Source organism: Terrapene carolina, unplaced genomic scaffold (assembly GCF_002925995.2).
Source record: "Terrapene carolina triunguis isolate 2854851 unplaced genomic scaffold, T_m_triunguis-2.0 Scaffold374, whole genome shotgun sequence".
NCBI lineage: Eukaryota > Metazoa > Chordata > Testudines > Emydidae > Terrapene > Terrapene triunguis.
This window is the reverse complement of record NW_020664725.1, coordinates 2,545,230-2,566,448: the sequence shown is the minus strand read 5'-3', so window position 1 is coordinate 2,566,448 and position 21,219 is coordinate 2,545,230. Positions and strand designations below refer to the sequence as shown.

The 21,219-nt window shown below is 42.2% G+C and overlaps 1 protein-coding gene across 3 annotated transcripts in view; it reads left to right on the top strand.

Moving 5' to 3' along the window:
* Window positions 1-21,219, top strand: part of CDON (cell adhesion associated, oncogene regulated) — a 92,877-nt gene that overhangs the window by 55,597 nt on the left and 16,061 nt on the right. For all 3 annotated transcript variants that reach the window (XM_026657865.2, XM_029912917.1, XM_029912916.1), the window contains 8 exons: window positions 482-656; window positions 2,269-2,397; window positions 4,278-4,484; window positions 5,383-5,564; window positions 8,261-8,366; window positions 15,486-15,608; window positions 17,983-18,210; window positions 19,267-19,553. In XM_026657865.2, the coding sequence (XP_026513650.1) occupies window positions 482-656; window positions 2,269-2,397; window positions 4,278-4,484; window positions 5,383-5,564; window positions 8,261-8,366; window positions 15,486-15,608; window positions 17,983-18,210; window positions 19,267-19,553 (1,437 nt within the window). The remainder of the gene's footprint in view (window positions 1-481; window positions 657-2,268; window positions 2,398-4,277; window positions 4,485-5,382; window positions 5,565-8,260; window positions 8,367-15,485; window positions 15,609-17,982; window positions 18,211-19,266; window positions 19,554-21,219) is intronic.

The following is a 21,219-nucleotide window of genomic DNA, read 5'->3' as shown; positions in this document are numbered from 1 at the left end:
CCAGAGAGGCACACCACCATCTAATGCTAGGTATTCTGCTTGAAATCATTTGTCCTCATTCTAGTTCCTCAGGCACAAACACTCGCAGTAAATATCCATTGCAATATGTACTAATTAGCATTGTTAGCTGTCTCAGCTGAGTGGCAAGGAGCCAAATTAATGTAGAGACTAAATTCTCTCAAACCTTAATATGGGGGAATCCTGTAGGTCAGGGTTCAGATCTATTGCAGGAACGTGGTGTAGAAGCTCACAGAGCTGCCGCTTGTGCTTTACCTGCTGTGTGGATAAAAGACTTGGATTTCCAGGGCTGTCACTGGCACTAAGTAAAACTCATTGAACATAAATAGACATTTTGGCATTTTTATACAATAAAATGTCCAGAAGACCAGCTCAGCTGGAGAAGTATTGATATTTTCCCACATCTAAAGTTGAAGTCATGGTTTGTCTTGCTCTTAGCATCTTGTGATTCCCTCCTGTACAGCTGGATGATGGCGTCAATGCCATGGGAAGCTGGCATACAGTTCGTGTTCCTGGAAGTGAAAATGAGCTTCATCTCACAGAACTGGAGCCCTCCAGCCTCTATGAAGTTCTGATGGTAGCGAGGAGTGCTGCTGGTGAAGGCCAGCCTGCCATGCTTACATTTCGCACCAGCAAAGGTAGGTGCAGTGTTTCCTATATGCAAAGTTATCGCCAAAACATTCCTGTTGGCTGTGGCTTGTCTATAAAGCTATTTGTGGAAACAGTGGTTTAATGTAGTATCAAAGGAAGCGCCTGTCACAACTAAGGCTGTTGGTAAATGGGGTCCAGCATAGCTGTAAGTCAAATTCTGATGGTGTATTACCATAGCGGTATGCTGAGAGGATTCTTGTTAGTAAAAGACAGCAGCCTCTCAATTGTCGTGCTGTTTGTGGTGATTATTTGCGTCTCAATTCACGAAACAAACTACAAAGGCAACTGCACTATATATGGACTCTTAGGACTAATCTACACTGGAAGTGCTACAGCGGCGCAGCTGTGCCAATGCAGTTGCGCTGCTGTAGCGCATCTGGGGAAGACACTCTGTGCCGCTGGGAGAGAGCTTTCCCATTGTCACAATAAAGCCACCTCTGTGAGCGGCAGTAGCTACATCAGCAGGAGACGCTCTCCTGCCGACACAACGCTGTCCACACAGGTGTTTAGGTCGGTGTAATTTACGTTGCTCTGGGGGTGGCTTATTCACACCCCTGAGCAACATAACTTATACCAACATAAGTGGTAGTGTGTACAAGCCCTAAGGCAGCCAGGCTCTGGTCAGCCTTTTCCACATAACACTTAAAGAAGTTGAATCCTGACTGGTCCTTCCATTCTGAGTGTCCTCACCCAAATTGATAAAGCTGCTTCAGTCCTGACCTGTGAAACCCCTGTGTAAAATGGCCTTGGCCTTTCCTGTGCAGAAACTTCCAGTGCACATTGTTGTACTAGTTTTGTAGTGCAGGCTGTATTGAGAACACTAACCCAGTTCTCATTTCCAACTTAAGTGATTTTTGAATTCAGGTTTAAACTGACCATTAAATGTTTGAATTACCATATATTATCCACTCTGCTTAAAATATTACTAATGCAAAGAATTAAACAATTGGTCATATAATACAAGAACCAGCTGTATTAAAAATGATTAGACATGCTAGTGATTTATTTCCAGGAGGAGGCAGCCATATGCTATGAACATTGGTATCAGTTTTTAATTGCCAGTTTTGGGGCTTCGTTCGACCTATTACCACGTTGTTGCTAGAGTACTTTCAACATGACTCCTTTACCAATGTTGGTGGTTCCAATGTACTGAGGGGCATGATTTGCGGGAAGCCAATGTAACAGGTGTTGAACTCACAGCAGAAATCTAGGGTGGGGCGAGTGCGTCTCATGCTGTATAAATGTGCAGTTATTATGGTAGTTACTCCAGCCTGAGACTTGTGCAGTGAGTCTGCCGATTGACATGGAGAATTCTCTTCTCTTTCAGCCCCTGAGGAACGCCCTAGTGCACAGCTAGCCTGGCTGGGAATTGGAGCCAGGTTTAGATTCATAGATTCTAGGGCTGGAAGGGACCTCGAGAGGTCATCGAGTCCAGTCCCCTGCCCGCAGTTTAGTGCCAACTGCACCAGGGTTAAAGTTGCTATCTTGTGTAAAAGCAATGGGAGGGGACATACTGTAAGGATCCAGTGAACAGATCTTTTTCCGGCAATGTCTTCTCCAGTCACTGAGTTATTTGTCATATCTCAAACTTTTTTTTAGAAAGAACATCATCCTCAAAAAACACTCAGGCCCCATCTCCCCCACTTGGCATTCCTAAACATCCCGTCATTCAGGAAGGGTCAAATAACTTTGGGGTGGTCCTTCCAGACCTGTCTCGACACAGTGGAGGTAGGTGAATGGATTGTCTCCAATTCACATGTTAAATGTTGCAATATAAAATGAGATGCATTTAAGCTAATTTCTCAAGTGCTTATAATTGTACTTCTGTGTCGTGTGTCCATTTTTATTCCCTGTTTATTCCTTAGGTCTGTCTTTCTGTTGCAGGTCTCTTTCTCTTGTGAATGATTTGTTAGCAAGGCTCAGATATAAGTGACTTCAAACTACCAGATTTTCTATGGTTGCATGCAAGGATCAGATTGTTCATGCTTTTGAGAGTGTTAACTAAAAGGTTCATCCCAGTCAGTGAGGCAATGAATTAAGTGGCCACCTTGACTCATCCAGTCATTTGTTGTGACTTGCAATAATTATTTATAAATCCTCAAAACGCAGTGCCTATCTTACATAAGAGTGTAGTTTATACACTGAGATGTCATCAAATGGATTTCTCATCCAGTGAATTTGATATTTAAAGGGACACTTACCTTGAAATGTAGTCAGTTTCTAAAAATGAGTTAAGTAGTTTGCCACACTTGACCCCTAATCTCACTGCCAATTTTGATAATTTACAGGGACTTTTTCTTATTTTGTGGTCTTCTCTCCTCTCTGACTTTGTGAAAGACCCACAAGAACAGGAGAAACAAATTATACAAGGGAAACTGAAGGTGACAATACACAAAGTGCTGTCAGATGCACAAAGTCAGTGTCTTTTCTGTAGTTTGTCACTGATAGTCGAATTGGATATTGTAAGAGTAAGTAATTCGTTTTCAAACAGGTGCAATTTTTAAGTTGGAAATGTCCCTTTAAATATCTTACTGCTAAATATGTGTCAGTCTTCCTGCAGTACACTAAGGCTTGTTTGCAGAGATCATTGTCAAAGTGAAGGTAAATAACATGAGCACAAAAGGTAAAATTTTCAAAGGCACCCACGTCCAATTTTCAAAAGTGACTAAGGCTCCTAAGTGCATATGTCAATTTTGTAAATGGGATTTAGCCTCCTAACTCCCTTTGAAATTGTTACCCAAATAGACTGAAAATGAGTTTAAGAATTTAAAATCCAGTTAGTGCCAGATAACCTATTGCCTTTCTGTTCCTTATTAAATACCTTCCTCCCTCTATGGCACTTGTGGTTTAACAATGTGTATAAACCAGTGCAGTGAAGACTTAACCATTCTGACTGATGAGACATCTTATAACCAGATTGCTAACACCACCTCTTTCCATTTTCTCTGTTCCCACTGCTGTCTGTAACTTCCAGTGAGTTCAGTAAGTATTGATATCATTTGTTACATGCTTGGTTTGCTCTTATTTCTTCTAAATTATGCTTAAGCAATTCAGTGCTTAGTAGTATTTATGGATCAGGTTTTTTTCGTGGTTCTGGAAATTTCAGTTCAAATTTTTTATTCTCACCAAACCAACCTGCTGCTTTTGTATGTGCTCCCTTTGTTGTAGTACCACGGAAGAGGTAGGATTTAGTGTATTAGCATGTCTCTTTCAATTCTGTTGCGTAAAGAATATAGCTCCCCTACTTTCTGGTTATTTAAGAATACTTTTGCGCTCCCGTAATTTAGTTGCATTGGTCTGATGCAGCGCAATCACTGGTGTTAGAAATGGCAGTGTTCACATCCACAACTAAGTTTTCATACACAGTTTAAGACTTTTTAGTACTAGGGCTCTTCCCAATTCTGAAGGATAAAAGGAAAACTTTTATAAAAGTACCTCTCATTTTATATACTGGAGTGCCTGTGGGAGGAAGATTTAAGAATCTCCATGTTTGAAACATTTGGTCTAACTTAATTGATTAAACTAATCTTAGGTGTGCGCTGTAGAGAACGGAGTTCCATGTTTCTCATCTAACTCCTATGTACGTATTCCTTAATTTCCCATTTCAGTTCCAGAGGCTCCAGATCGCCCTGCTATCTCAACAGCTTCAGAGACCTCTGTCTATGTCACATGGATACCACGTGCAAATGGTGGCTCTCCCATCACTGCCTTTAAAGTCGAGTACAAGCGCATGAGCCGAAACAGCGATTGGCTAATTGCAGCCAATAGCATCTCTCCTTCTAACCTGTCAGTGGAAGTTCGCAACTTAGAGCCAGGTATTAAAACTCTTTCACTGCCTTTAGGATTTTTAGTTCCAAATCCTTTTTCTTTTAGATGACCACTTTCTTGTGAGGAGAAGTATTTCTTATTTCTGGTCATGCACTTCAGCAGATAAAATAATTACAGACTCATTAAGAATACTAAACACGATTAAAAAGGCCCATTTTATCTGTAGTTTGTCTCTCAGGTTAGGAATTTGTTTCTTTAATTGAAGTTGGCTTTTAGCTCTCTAAGAAGGAAACAGTCCCCGGCCCCCCGTTCAATTTTTATTGGTGTTTGTTAGTTGTTTGTGTACATTTTCTTTCAACCTCTCCCTGCTTAATTGTCATATCTGGTAAATACTAAATCTAGGTTATGATTGCTATGTGCTTCTCTGCAGCCATTCCTTTTGTTTTTCATTGGTTAGTATTATTGGGCCGGGAAACAAGAGAACAAATATACTAATATCAGCCAATTATTTTGATGAGACAGAAGTTCAGGGGAACTTCAGAAATAAACAAAGAAGGACCATTGTCCATGACCTCTAGAAATGCACGCAACTGGTCTTGTGGGATATACTCCCATAATCTTAATTGGACATCACTGCTTTAGGAGGGAGGAAATAGCATTTCCTTGCCTTTCTCATGGGTGAATATTTCTTTCCAGCCCAATTATATGACTGGCTTTTCACCACTGCATGAGAGCAGGTTCTGTCACAGTTAAGCATCTAAAACCACTAGAGAGACATCCTTGATAGCAAGTAATTTTCTTTTTGAATCCCAAGAAATCCATTTAGAACTAATTCCACTATGACAGGGTCTTATCTCAGATTTTTTTTTTTAATCATTTGAGCCCTTTTTCTAGTGCTTGGGTATTTTTATCTTGCCCCCTAATTTTATCTTTTGCCTTTGAAAGGAGCAACATACAAATTCCGTGTGATTGCCATTAACAATTACGGGGATAGTCCACGAAGCTCACCATCTCGGCCATATCAAGTCGCTGGCTTTACCAACCGTTTTTCCAACCGCCCGATCACAGGACCTCACATTGCCTACACTGAGGCAGTCAGCGACACTCAGATCATGTTAAAATGGACTGTGAGTACACTTTATTTCTGTTCTTTTCCCCTTCTATAGACTAATTCTTACTGATTTGGTGGTTAGAAATCTTTAAAAGTGAAGGATCAAGAACAACACACTCAAGCTAGCAATGTAGTTGTTTTCCTCAGTACTGAGTGGTATTCGTAAGAGATTCATGGTTGGCTCCATCCCATGAACCATATCAATCAACTCATTTTTTCCTATATTGTAAGATTTAAAATCTAGAAACCTGAATTGTCGCTGTTCTTCTAATACTGTCTTGTAGTGGATGTTGATTAACAGCAACTTTAACTCCTCCAAACAGCTCAGAAGTGTTATTTGTTAATAGATCCTGTTTTAGTTTGAGTCCTTGAAAAGAATCCACTGTTGTATTATGCACACTCTAAAAAGTCTTAACCAAGCCTCAAAATCATATTCCCTGTTGAGAATTTTCAGAAGGCTACATCTGAAGAGGAAGTGTATCCAATAAACATTCCATATTGCAAAAACGTTCCCCTCCTTTCCTCTGTAACTCCATCTTTCATAAACAAATATTTTGAAGTCCTTATTGAAATCTGCCGTATCATTAGTTTTTTGCTTTTGTACACTGATGTATGCAACCATGGTACACCATGAGGGTAGTTTCTAAACTCCACAGAATTCCTAGTTCTACAATTTGCCTGAACAATTCAACCTTGAAAGAGGAAAATATCAGTAATAAGCTGAAGAAACTTAGTCTAAAATGTCTGAGGACTACATAAGAGTATTTTTACAGAATTCTCTATTAGCAGAATGTTAAGTTTGAACTCAAAGGTTAGGAAACTGTGTCTGTACTACAGGGTCAGTGCCAGTATATGCACGTCAGTATAGCCAAGCTGGCATAGCCTCCTAGTGTAGATGCAACCTACACGGCAGAAGGAGCTTTTCTGCTGGTATAGGAACAACATTAGCTATGTTGACAGAAGCACTCTTTTGTTGCAATAGCTGCATCTGCACTGGGGATTTGGTCACCATAGCCATGCTGGTTGGACGTGGGTTTTTTCACACCTCTGATTGACGTAGCTATGCTGATACCAGTTTTAAGTGTAGCCCAAGCCAGTCAATTTAACCCAAGTTAAAGTTGCGTGGACAATCTTAACTCTGTCCCCTGTGCCTCACAGCAGTCTTCAGCTGCATGACTACATACTATATCTGAAATTACATAAGTCTTGTAATTGTTTTTCTTTTCTTTTCTTTTTTTGGTCATAATGGTCCGGTATATCTTTGACTTAAAAATAAAATCTTCAAATGAGAGTAAGTCCCATTTTGAAAAAAGGATCTAGGAAGGTGTCCAGAGCTCCCTGCTGTGGACCCCTTCTGGGCTCTTCAGAACTGCAGGAGTCCGTCCTCAACCCTTCAACAGGGCTTTCCCCAGTCACATGTCTGCATTCACCGCCGCAGTATGTCTGACTAGATTTTTCACAGTGCAGTTAATTTAGCTCCATATACATGCAGAGTAGATCCTTCAGTTGACACCATGAAACCTGATTAAAAAAAATCTGTGCACTCAGTTTGATTTTGAAAGGCTTATTGCTCTGTCAAATACAATTTTCTTAAGTATAGGTGCCGACTCCATGGGTGTTCTAGAGCTGGAGCACCCACGGGGAAAAAAAATAGAGGGTGCTCAGCACCCGCTGGCAGGCCCCACTGATCACCTCCCCCTCCCCCAGTGCCTCCTGCCCACCGGCGGTCCCCACCAATCAGCTCCTGCCCCCCAGCACCTCCGCCTGCCAAGGATCAGCTGTTCAGCAGCGGGCAGGAGGCACTGGGGTGAGGGGGAGGAGCGTGGGCAGGAAGAGGCGGAGCGAGAGCAGGGTGCACTCGGGGGAGGGGGCAGAATGGGGCAGGAAGAGATGGAGTGGGGGCGGAGCAGGAAGAGGCGGGGCGGTGGTCGAACAAGCCTCTGTCAAGCACTGAAAGGCACTGACTTACACTGAGGCCTGTTTTCAACTTTCAAACCCACAGTTGTTTCAGCTGTAGGGCTGTTCAGAAAGAGATTGCAAGATTTTTTTTTTTTTCAATGGGAAGGGTGTGTATTTTTCGTTCTCTTTGTGAACTACTAGGTCAAAGGGTACATCTTTACTACCCCCGGATCGGCGTAGTAATTGATCTATCGGGGATCAATTTATCGCGTCTTGTCTAGACGTGATAAATCGATCCCCGAACGTGCTCCCCGTCAACTCCGGAACTCCACCAGAGCGAGAGGCGGTAGCGGAGTCGACGTGGGAAGCCGCAGCCGTCGATCCCGCGCTGTGAGGACCCGAAGTAAATCGATCTAAGATACTTCGACTTCAGCTACGCTATTCACGTAGCTCAAGTTGCGTATCTTAGATCGATCCCCCCCCGCCCCCAGTGTAGACCAGCCCAAAGACTCTAAGAAATTGACCTTTGTGCAGAGACCAGCATGCAAAAATTCTCAGCTAAAATGGAAGTTTCAGACAGCAACTGGTGACTGATAGCAGGGGATTAGAATGGAAACTGTTACATCATCTGAGCTATAGTGGTTTCTTCTATTTCTTCTATCTTACTTAAGACCACTCTTTCTTGAAAATACTTCTGGTCTCTTCCTGAATGAAGTAAATTTATTTCTGTCATGACGTTGTTGAAACATAATCAAATATTTTAATTTTAAATAGATTTATCCTTTATTGTACTATTTTTATTCTCTTTTCCAGTATATTACTTCAAGCAACAACAATACCCCCATCCAAGGATTTTATATCTACTACCGGCCAACTGACAGTGACAATGATAGTGATTACAAGAGAGATATTGTGGAAGGTATGATGTGGTGTATGCATTATCCGAGGCAGTGTGCCAGATATTTGTTGAGGAAGACAGTTATGTAACCATAATGGCTGTGTTTACATAAAATCTGAACTACTTTGCCCAAACGAATTCAGTCTAAATAATATATTCACCAGCAGTAGCGATTTTAACCTTTTTAGCACCAAATTCTGCCCCCGCATGAACTTGTTTCTTCCATCCATAGTTCAAACTTAATAGATTTTAAATTCCACTTTTAAATTGTTCTGGCTGCATCATTGCAAGCCCTAAATGCAGATGCGCTTAAACCAGTTTAGCTTAATCCACTAATTTACTAAAAATAAAATAAACTGGTATAAATGAGATTTAAACCAGTTTACATACATCTAACAATTAGGGGTTTCCACTGGTGTAATTAAATGGCTTTTAGATTTAGTTTCACTGGTGCAAGTTTTCTAAGATAGATAAACCCATAGTTCTTCGAGTGATGGTCCTGATGTGTATTCCACATATGGGTATGTGTGCACACCATGCACCCAAGTCTGGAATTTCTTCAAAGCAGTGTCTGTTGACCCACACACGTGCAGTAACTCCTCTTGTGCTCCTGACCAAAGGTATAAAAGGCAATGCAGGTCAGTGCCTCTCCAGTTCCTTCTTACCACTGCATGGCCTGAGTCAGAATCGTGTCCTCCTTTGCTGTTGCAGAACCTGTAAAAATTTATAAATAGTTTATCTCTTAGCTTAGAAACTCTAGTTAGTATATAGTTTAGTATAGAATAAAATACTCCCCCGCCACCCCTCCCTGGTTACGGGACTAGGTGCAGGGTCCATGGATTCAAGAACTGCGTCTCCTTCCCTCGGTCCTTCTCCATCAGTGACGAGTATCACTGGTGCCTGCACTGTCTGGGTGATGCACGTTTCTGCGAAGTGCAGTATCTGTAAATCCTTCCTACTCGGAATTAGAGAGCCCCATGAGCTCTGACTGAAAATGTTCTTGATGGAAGAGGTTATGAGGCCCCACTCCGACCTGGGCCCAGGAGCCCCCGCTATACATCAGCCTCCACCAACGAGCAAAGCCCCTCCAAACATGACCCTTGGAGCAGAGCCCTTAACATGGAAGCCCAAGGACTCGTCGCACAGGGCTCCCCATGAGAGTAAGAGACACTTGCATGGGCATAAGGACAGATCCCTGCAGCAGACTGTCCAGAAAAAATGTGTTTTCCTCCCCGAACTGGTCCAGGTCGGGTGAGGCGTCACATATGGAACCCACGGAACCAGCTCAACCCCCAGGTTGGAGAGTAAGGTTCAGAAAAAGAGCAATCTGGCAGTGACCACGGTATCGGGGGTAGAAAGATAATCACTTGCCAGTCCTGTCAATGAATGCAAGTCCAGATTCATCGTTGCTACCACCTTGTCTATCCAAAGACCATCTGCTGCATCAGATGTAATAGGTCCTTCAGGTGTCTGTACTGGAACTCCTCGGACTCTGGGCCGTACGGAGACCTTTTTTAACACTGAAGGATATCTTCCTCCCCTGCCCACAATCTCCACTCCTTTCGGGCCCTGCCCGCCTGACAGATATCCTTGCCCCAGAGGAGGAACTGTTACCATTGTCTCAAGAGAGGTACCATCTCCATTGGGCAGGAGCACCTCAGTACTGATGATACCACTGCTACCAACAGAACCATCCTTGGAATCAGAGGAGTCAGATGATATAGCTGCACCAGTATCTCTGTGAGGGTACAGGAACCCTGACGCAGCTGAGGCATCATTATCCCTCCAGTTATGGACCCCGATATCGATTCCTATAGGGGCCAAGGCATTTGAGGCCCTTGGGACCACTATGGCAGGCGCCCCAGTCACCTCTTAGGAGTCATTCTGCTTCTCCACCTCCCATCAGCCGGCTCCCTCAGTGTATGAGGAGGAAGAACCAGAACCGGTTCTGATGAGGGCCTCCTCATTTTCCCTGGAGGAGGCCATCACCCCTTCGTTGCCCTCTCCGCTGGATAACCATCAGCAACATCGGGAGTTCTCGCAAAGGATCACTAATGATCTCCAAATCCTGCTAGACGAGGTCCAGGGACCCTTAACATCGGCTCCTGGACATTTTTGCAACCACAGGAACCGACCAGGGTGGCCCTTCCAATCAATGAGGCCATATTAGAACTGGCTAGAGCAGTCTGGCACATACCAGCAATTTGTGCCCCTACGCCAAAATGAGCCAAAAGATGTTGTTTTGTGCCGGCCAAAGGGTGCTGATTTCACATTTTCCTATCCTGCTCCTAGTTCATTGGTGGTACAGGTAGCTACGGAGAGAGCTCAGCCAACTAACAAAAAATCTACTCTGGCAGATAAAGGGTCAAAGAGACTGGATTTCCTGGGTAGGAAGGTCTTCTCCTCTGCAGGCCTCCAATTTTGTTTAGCTAATTACCAAGCTTTGTTAGCCAAATATGATTTTAACACACATACCAGGCTCACAGAATTGAAAGATAGTCCCCATGGAATACCAAGCCCAGTCCCAGTCTTCTCTGGGCAAGTGGAGGTTGATAGCAAAGGTGGCTGCGGTAAATGCTGCAGGTATAGCATCCAGATCTTTGGCCACAGGACTGGTCATGCGAAGGGATTCGTGGCTCCATTCTTCGGGCTTCCCAAAGGAGGGCCAAAATACTATCCAAGACTTCCCTGTTCAGGAAACCCTGACCCAAAGCAAGAAGGATTCTACTAGGCTCTGCTACCTGGCTAAATGGCAGCAATTTTTGGCCTGGGCACATCACCACCAGCATCCACTTGATGCTGTAGGCATTCCAGTTATCCTAGACAGTCTTCTCTTCTTAAAGCCCTCCGTTCACTGCGAGTACACCTAACATCAGTTAATGCTTTCCTCCCCCTGGTGCAAGGATGGTCTATCTTCACACACCTGACCACAGTTTGATTTATGAAGGTCTTGATCAGGACCTTCTCACCTGACATTAAACCTACGCCTCAATGGTACCTTAACCATATCCTTTCAACACTCACAGGCCCACCCTTCGAACCTCTGGTGACATGTGCCATGACTTATCTGTCCATGAAGCCATCTTAGTAGCCATTACTTTGACAAGAAGGGTCAGTAAACTGGGAGCCATGATGGTGGACCCTCCTTGTACAGTATTGCGCAAGGAGAAGGTTTCCCTTTGGTTACATCCCATATTCCTCCCCAAGGTTGTGTCTGAGCTGCAGTTCAGTCAAATACTTATGTTTCCTGCCCAAAACCCCACACTTCTTCCAAGGAGAAGAGACTTCATTCCCTTGACATCAGGTGCACCCTGGCATTCCACATGCTGAAAACCAAACCTGTTAGAAAATCTGAGACTCTCTGTTGCCTTGGCAGAAAGGTCATGGGGACAAGCCATATCCTCACAGAGAATTTCTAAATGGGTTTCGGGATGCATCTTTGAATGCTACAAAATAGCAAAGCTTCCCTCTCCTGGGCATATCACAGCTTGCTCCATACAGCACAAGCTGCCTGCACAGCATCCTTATTGGGCAGTCCACTGCAGCATATCCGCAGAGTGGCAGCTTGGAATTCCAGCCATACTTTCACATCACACTGTGCTCTAACTCAAGCAGCAATGGCAGATGCAGCCGTAGGAACGGCAGTACTACAAACATCTCTGCTACCAGTTTCCTTGCACCTTCCTCCAGCCAACCCTGCTTGACAGTCACCTGTGTGTGGAGTACATGTCGGGACCATCACTTGAAGACGAAATGGAGGTTACTTACTGTAACTGGAGGTTCTTCGAGATGCATGGTCCCTATCTGTCTTCCACTACTTGCCCTCCATCCCCTCTGCTTTGGATCCAGTTGGATTGCAATAAGAGGAGGAAATGGAGAGGTGTCGACTCGCACTGCCTTTTACCTGGTTGGTTAGGAGCACGAGGAGAGTTACTGTGCATGTTTGGGTCAACGGACACTGCTTCAAAGAAATTCTGGACTCTGGTGCATACCCATGTGTGCAATACAGATAGGGACCATCTCGAAGAACTCATAGACTTTAAGGTCAGAAGGGACCATTATGATCATCTAGTCTGACCTCCTGCACAACGCAGGCCACAGAATCTCACCCACCCACTCCTGTAACAAACCCCTAACCTATGCCTGAGTTATTGAAGTCCTCAAATCGTGGTTTAAAGACCTCAAGGTGCAGAGAATCCTCCAGTTACAGTAAGTAACATCTATTTGCTGTTGCAAATTGGGAAGCTCTCTCCAGTTATTTGTTAGTAGGTGCTTAATTTTTTTACTCTTTGTTATAAGGGAGCTTCTTTGAGCCCAAGATACTGCAACATTCAGTAAACGTTAGCTAATTTGACAGTTTAGCGTAATTCACGCTTTGCTGTTCAAACACATTGATAACAGATATTGTAAGCCAGTGGGTTATTTTGCTGGGAACTTTTAGATCATCATTTTCATGGAAGGTAGTAGTCACATTTTACATTTTTTAACACCCTCTTAATCATCTGGCTTAAATAAATGTAGCAGCATCATTCTGCCCCGTTGAAGCTAATGGGTTTTTTGGCCATTGACTTTAGTTGAGGCAGGATCGGGCCCTTATTTTTCAAATTCTTCCTTCTTTGACTGTAGCCTGCACAATACTGTAAGGTGTAACGTAAGCTTTTTCAGATTGTAGGACTGTTAAATATCTAGTGTTGGTGCTCAGAGGGTCGCTTCAAAGCTTATGCAGTCAGTATCTTTGTCTGTAAACATATTTTAGCCTTCTGTGACACAGAACTTGTGTGTTTATGAATGTTGCGCACAGGGCAATGGTTTAAATGTGCCTCCACTGTGCTGTGAAATTGGCTTATTCCTGATTTTCAAGTTTATGCATACTGAAATCTTTGTGGCAGTCTGAAACCATTAGCAGCTGCTCGGCTATCCCAGAGCCTGCAATTGAAATTCACATGGTAGCAACTTGAAACATTAAAGCTTTTTTACCATGTTTCTGTAAAATAGTGAACGCTATTTTCAATTCAGATGTGACTGGATTCTTTTTTACATTAAAAAAGTATAAAGAAGCATGTGATCCTTAACTTGGGTGCCAGGCCTTTTGGTTAACCCTTACACATTACAAATGGCTACCATTGGCCTTCACAGTCTTCCCTCTGTTACTCTTGAATCAGTGTTTTGACAGAAGATTTTATCTTACAAAGACTCTTTTACTAGTGGAAAAGCTGTTGTGATGGTTGTGTTAGTTAACGAGTTGCCTTAAGCTTCATAACATTTCCTGCTAAGTCTTGTCTTCTGAGACAGAGTCAAAAGCTTACAGAAGGTTTTTCCTCTATAAAAGTTGCCACAAGCAATTTTATAAAAATGTTTGTGTGTTTGCATCATATGGCTCTCCAGTAGTTGTACCTTTCAGCAAAAGCAAAATTAAACCTGCCCTTTCCTGCTTAGATGGGCTGAATTTTTCCCTGTTGCTTCGATCTTGGAGATTGAATTTTAACCCTAAATGTAGTCTGATGTCAGTTGTTTTGAATGTTTTCCCTTCCTAATGGTGCAGGGAGAGCACAGTTAAAGCGCCTGTATTGATTCCAGTTCCTCTAATGGTTTGAAGCAGAAACCTAAAACCTGGTATAGTAATTACTGAAAGGAATGTTTGGGGGTGGAGGGAGAGAGGAGACAGAAGTAAAAAGCCTTGGAAAAATGTGCTTTAGGAATAAGACAATTCCAGCATCAACCAATATTTAAATAAAAGTTCTTATTTGGGGCATCTATTCATTTTCGTGTGTGTGGACTGAGAGCTGTGTTTCATAGTAGTTCCCCACTTGGAGCCCTGAAAGAAAGCAGTTTAAAAGAGCCTTCCTCATGTCGTAGAGTGAAAAACACCCTCCTTTTTAGGGTATTTTTAGTGACACTGCAGTGGGAATTGTACTGCAGCTTTAACTCTGTTGCGTTAGAATGGAATCTTGATGGCACAGCCCTTCCAGCCAAGTGGGCTTTATTTTTTTAATTAATACTTAAATCAGTAGGTGGTATGACAGTTTCTTAGAAACAGTGGAAACAGTTCAAGGTGGTATTTTCCAAGAGGGATTAGAAGTGCTCAAACAGTTAATTAAACTCTCCAAAAAGGGTCCCTGTTTATTAAAATTTGTCACAAGTCTGTGAAAGTAAAAACCGAGAGTGATTTATACTGAAGTGCTCTGTACTTCAGGAGGGTGTCTAAATGAAAGGTTGGCTAGCAGCCAGAGTTAACAAAATCATTCTATTAGAAAAGCTTGCTTGGATTGGAGTCCATGCCACAAGAGGCTGGGAGAGTGAGAAAGACAGGCCTGTTATCTGAAAGTGTTCCCTAGTATGTTTCATAAAGTATAAGTTAAATTATTTGTGGCTTCTACTAACTGAGATAGGCGAGGTCATAACATCGACTTTAGCTGAATCCTTCCTGTGAAAATATTGGGTGACTTGAATTTTAACTGGGACCTCGCATTTATAGTCACTGAAGATCCCATGGTACTCTTGAAAGAGTCAGGGTATATCATAGCACTCTGGCCAAATTCTAATGTGAGAATAATTACATTGTCTCCCTAAACTTCTACTGTTTGTTTGATACAGTAGTCTGCCTCACTACTTGCCATGAACATTGTATGTTGTTAAACAGCTGGCACATTCCACCCTAGAGGCGTGCATGTGAATGATGGATGAAGAGATTCCTGTGTATATGTATGGTAGCTTGTAAAGTGCTTAAGAATCTTTCAGGATGGAAAGAGTAATTCCAAGTGTAAGAAATCAAGTTTAGTTTGTCTTTAAAATTAGAATTGTGTGTGTCAACCAGAATTTCCGTTTCATAGGAAATTCCATGATTTTTAAATTGATTTCATTCAGAACAGAACCGAAGAATTCTGATATTTCCAACAGAAAAACATTGCCTGAAGAGTTTCCACCAGCTCTGTTTAAAAGTACAAGATGTAATATTTTAAAGATAATGCTTTCTGTGCTCACCAAGCAAAGCTGTGACCAACCCAGCATTGTACTTTTGCCCAGTGAAAAGGGCATGAAGCTATATTTTCTTCCATGACTCAGACATTTTCTCTCCCACACACTCTCACAAGTGTCTCATAGCAAACAAGAAAACAAATCTTGGTTCATTTTTCTTTCTAGGTACAAAGCAGTGGCATTTGATAAGCCACCTGCAGCCAGAAACATCTTACGATATTAAAATGCAATGCTATAATGAGGGAGGTGAAAGTGAGTACAGCAACGTAATGATGTGCGAGACGAAAGGTGAGTGGAGGCACTTTTGTTTATCTGAGAGGTAATGTCAAATGTAAAGCCCGATGAGAAAATTACCCTTTGATCCTCTACTCGCTGACCCTCTCATTTATTTTAAAAAGTTGATGCCATCTCCTATAATTATGTTTGGAGGATTGTTTTTATTTACTATTGCTGAGGTTTTCTGACTGTATAGAGACCAATGCATTTGTCTCCAGGAAAGGCCGTTTGCAAAGATGTTTAGACCTATCGGATCTATTGACAGTCCCAGTTCATCCGGTGTTGGTGGTCTTTCCTTAGGCAGACACCATCTTGCTGTGACTTAGTTGGTTATTGGAGATAATATACTTCTGCCTACACTGTCTCTTCGGGACTTGTTCAAATTCTTAATTCATGACGAGTAAGTTGGCTGCCACACACATCAATTTCTACCTGCCTCTGGCAAGAAGATAGGAATACTGTACTCTGAAAATGTCAGAGTAATTATTTGCAAAAGAAATTAATGATCACAGTCACTTTGGTTTCTTAAGCAAATTAATCTTTAAAATCAAGTGACGTTGCAGAGGGAATATGCTGACACTAAAAGTACAATATGTCTTCAAATGCACTACTTCTGAGAGGAGTCTGCAAGCGTGCACATCAGACTTACAGTGCAATACCTATTACCTTACAGGGCAGGGCTGAGAGCTGCAATCTCTCAGACCACCTACATCTGGTGGAACATATCCTACCCAGAGTCTGGCTTAGTTATCAACAGCTCTGTAATTCTTCAAGATTTTAAGACTATACCAGGGGGACAACCTGCTGTCAAACATTCATATTGACGTTTCCTTTAGGGCTTGCAAAACCATGCTCTGAAGTATCCCTAGCCTCTTTTAGCTAGAAGCTGGGAATGGGCGACAGAGGATGGATCACTTGATGATTGCCTGTTCTGTTTGTTCCCTCTGGGGCACCTGGCATTGGCCACTGTTGGAAGACAGGAAACTAGGCAAGAGGGACCATTGGTCTAACCTAGTATGGTCGTTCTTATGACCTCTTTCAGGACCAAATCAAGGCAATCTGGGGCCCTAAGCAACAACCCCAAATGGGAGCAAGCATTGTCTCTGCCCCCATGCTCTAGCCTTGATCCTTCTTGGCTTGGCTCTGGAAGGGGTCACCCACACAAGCAGCCTTTTGGGCCCTTCTCTTTGAGCAAGATGGCCTCATTCCTTCCTGTTCCTGTCTTCAGGCAAGCTGGAGTCTGCCCAGAGGAAGGAGGATTCAGCCCCCACACATTTCATCCCAGCATAGCGTGGGCCTCTGTTGACATTGCCCCAGCAGAACTGTGACGAGATGGCAGGCGTGATCACCCTGTTCACACAGGGTCTGTCCAGACTAGGAGGAAGAAAATGTTTAAAAATCCTGTTAGCTAGACACATTTTAAAATCCTAATGTAGACCAGGCAGTCTGTATTGAACATGTTTTAGCAGATCAAGGTGAGTGTTGATGAGACTCTAGACACTGAATACGGCTTGTTTGGTCATTTCTGTTCAAAGAGGTAATTAGCATTCAAAAACTAACTTGGTCTTACAGTTCTCTATTAGATTCCCTAAGCATGAGCTAACCTTTAGCAAAACAAATTCTAATGCTATAAATACAATATTAAAAATGTTCAGTACAAACCCTCATTTAAAAGCTTGGTTGTAATATTCACTGATGGAAAAATTTAGTCCTGCAAAATTAATTACCAATAACTAATTCTTTACATTGTTTTTGGGGAACACAGAGTGGCTAAATTCAGTATGTATTTACTTAGTAGTCAGCAAATATATAGCTGCTGAAATGGTGCCTTTCACTTTAGTGCAGGTGTCATATTGACGTCGTCTTGAATTTTGTAAGGTTTCTACCTGGTTGTTAATTTCCTGAAGAATGCAGTTTTGAAAACAGTAAAGGTTAGCAGGGTTCCCGTCAGATAGAAGTAGGGCATCTGGCAATGGTTAGTTGACAGAAATGCATATTGTGGTTTTTCCTGACCTCAGAAGTGGAAAGATTTGTATTCTTTCAGGTTGGAAGCTAGTGCAATTTCTAGCAATGCTTACGTTCAATTACTTGTTGAAGTATAACTTGGCTTAGATACATGGGATTATAGGTAGGTAGATAATAGGTATTTTCTAAAACAAATAGTTACCATCCAATGTTAGTTGACCTCATCAGCTAATGTAAAAATCTTGAGCTGAAAATTTTCTATCTACAAATCATTGGGATACTAAATTTAATGGTAGCTATTTCCACTTCATAACTGTATAGTTGAATAACAGATAGATAAACACATGTAGAATAACATTTCTGCAGACTTCATTCCAAGTTGGGTTCAGAAGATCATGTTTGTCTCCTGTATTTCAACCAGTGAAACGCACACCTGGAGCATCGGAATATCCAGTGAAGGATCTGAGTACACCACCTAATTCTCCTGATCGTGCCGGTGGAGGTAATGCTGGCCCATCAAATGGCCCTGTTCGGAGCAGCGACATGCTATATCTGATTGTGGGCTGTGTCCTTGGAGTGATGGTCCTTATTCTGATAGTTTTCATTGCCATGTGTCTGTGGAAGAATCGCCAGCAAAACGCCATGCAGAGTAAGTTATTCTTGGTTTCCTCTCCTGCCAGCCCTAGTTTAATATGAAAAAAAATGAGGGTAATGAAAATTAGACAATAAATATATAGCTTTTATATTGAATGCTCCAAATGGGAACAGTGCATCCTCTGTTATGATCACACTGGTATTTGGTTAGTGATAGAAACTCTTCACTTGTGTTGTTACTAAGGCCACGTGCTTAACTTTCAGCATATTAATAGTCCCTTTGACTTCAATGGCAGTACTCCCATGCTTAGACTAAGCATGTGCGTAAGTGTTTTTCTAGATAGCAGTGTAAAGCCAACATTCTTTTTGCCTCTCTCTAATTTTTCCAGATCAAGTGAAAGATCCTGTGGCACTTTTTTTGAGGCTCATTGTAATGCTGGCAAAAGGCTGTGGAGCAGCTGTTAATAAGCAGAAACCTGCCAGTTTCTGACTAGAAACACACTGTGAAGTACTATGGAATACTTAGCTTTTGTACGCCGCTATAAACGATCCACTTCTATTCCCAGCAAATACTCTGAGCAGTCGGAGTCTTACATGACATTTTAAATAGCTCCCTCTGTTTCTGGTACTTTAATTAGCTTTATTTGCACAGTCTGTGGTTGTTTAAATATGATCCATACTCCCCACCAGCAAACCCAAATTATGCAAAACTTCCTTTGAAACTGAGCAGGACCAGAATAAGCTAAATTGTCTCTGCCATAGAGTTTTAAAGCCTGTTGATCATGCAAATGGTCCTGTTTTAAAATCCTATTTTTACTGAGCAACATCTTCTGCTAAATTCTTTCCAGACCAAGAGGATTAGTATGTGGACATAGCTATTGTAGAGATGGAAAACATTTGCATATTAAACACTTAGATGTTACAATTTATGGCTACTATAAAACCCCTGAAAAGGGGTAGATGAGTCACACTGTATGTCTGAAACGCTCATCTGACTTTGGTTTTAGAAGTATGATGAAAAATAAAATATTCTTTAATCATACATTGAATACTTAGAACACATTGTTAGCATAATTTTGCTAATTTTTTCCCTGTGGGTCTCCCTTTGCAGAGTATGACCCTCCTGGTTACCTCTACCAAGGTGCAGATATCAATGGGCAAATGGTCGAATACGCTACTTTACCAGGCACAAGCCGCATCAATGGCAGCATACATGGAAACTTCATCAGCAATGGTAGTCTCAGTAATGGCTGTCCACACCTCCATCACAAGGTTCCCAATGGAGTTAATGGGATCATGAATGGTGGCTTGAATGGAGGGACTGGCCTTTACCTGGGACACACCAACTCTCTATCCAGGACACACATGGATTATGAACATCCCCACCATTTAGTGAATGTAAGAGTGCTTTGACGCATGTATGATGTAAGGGTCCTGATCTTGGAATTTTATTCAAGGTGTAAAAGGAAGCTCCAGCTAGTCAAGTCAGTTGTGGAAATACTCAAGTCATTGTGCTGGAGCTAATAACTACCAGTTACCCTATCTTTGTGCCAGTGGAAGTAGCTGGGCTTGGTGTTTCTCATATTTTCATCTTCAGGGCTTTCCTGTGGTGATTAGGATTAGAGGCACCAATAACTCTATTTATTCTGGGGAGTCTCCTCTTACCCCTGTTTTTAGTCTGAGAGTTTTGAGACTCATGCAATGCTGGATTGAGATACTGTACTGTGTATATATGGTATTTCTCTGTCTTTCTATCAAATAGATTTAATGATGGTTGCTGATTTTGCAGCTTCACGAATTGACTTTTCTCCCCCCCCACACACACACCTGTTTCAGATCTGTGATTTGTAAGCTGTGCTATTAATTTTACCACAGCGTGTACATAGCTGGGGTCTCATAAAAGAAAATGTCCCCCCGGTCTTGAAATACAACAACATAATAAATAAGTCTGCCTTACTGAGTCCCTTATTTGCAACTTTTGAGACTCATTTCTTGAAGTAACAAAAACTGGCCTCAATCTGTGATCCAGCCTTTGTGTGCTGTGGAAAAATATTTAATTTTCTGAAACGTGTCCCATTTCCAAGAGAGAATAATGATTTCATTATTGTCTATGGAAACAGATGGGTTACATTCAAACTTACTCCACTTTTATCACGGGTCCTACTCAAAACTGTGAATGTTGCCCAGGAAAACTGAAGGAAAAGTTCAAAAAGTCTATGTAATGAATGCTGTTTCCAAAGGGAAAAAATGGGACGATTGTTTGCTTTAGTAATTGAACACAAGTATTTCATTTTATTCAACAGCAAATTGCCACTTACACAGTAGTTGCCACTTCAGATAACTCCAGGTTGGAATGTAGACTATTCATCTCATCACATGGTTTCCTTTTCACACCACGGTTAAGTACCAAAGGTGCAGTTTTTCCTTTGCCTAAAAGAACAACCATGGCCTAAAGATTTCTTATGTTGTAAAGCTATCTAACCAACATTAATAATGACGATCCTCAAAAGCTTTGGTATTTTGGTTTAGATAAGCACACAGATGTGTTTCTCCAGATATCTGGGGGCTGCATGGACTGTAGATATTCTACGGACAGGCTTTCTTATGAACTCTATGGCTGGTATTTTTGTGGTTCCTCCTTCCAGGGTAAGAAGTGGAAATCACAGAGCAAGGCTTGCCTTAAGCTTATGTACATGGTGTACAACCACATAGGACCCTGTGTTCCAGGTGCACATATGTGAGGCTGATCTTTAGATCCCTGCGCTGTTCTGTGTGAAGCAGGCCCATGAGATCTCCACAGGACGTACTGTTTCTAGAGGACTGTCCCTTGTAAATACCTGCCTTTCTTTTCATCTCCCCATTTGGAATGCCGTGGAAGGTTGTTGAGCAAGGATGTCAGCAACTGACTCCACTCCTGCACAGAACAAGTGAGACTTGCATAATCACAATACAGAGCAAAGGAACTTTATATCCCCACTCTTACTGGCATCCCTCTTAATGCTCCAATGTTTGGGAAGATGAAGAAAAGAGGCCTGGGGGAGAGACATGGTGTGAGTGGCCCCAC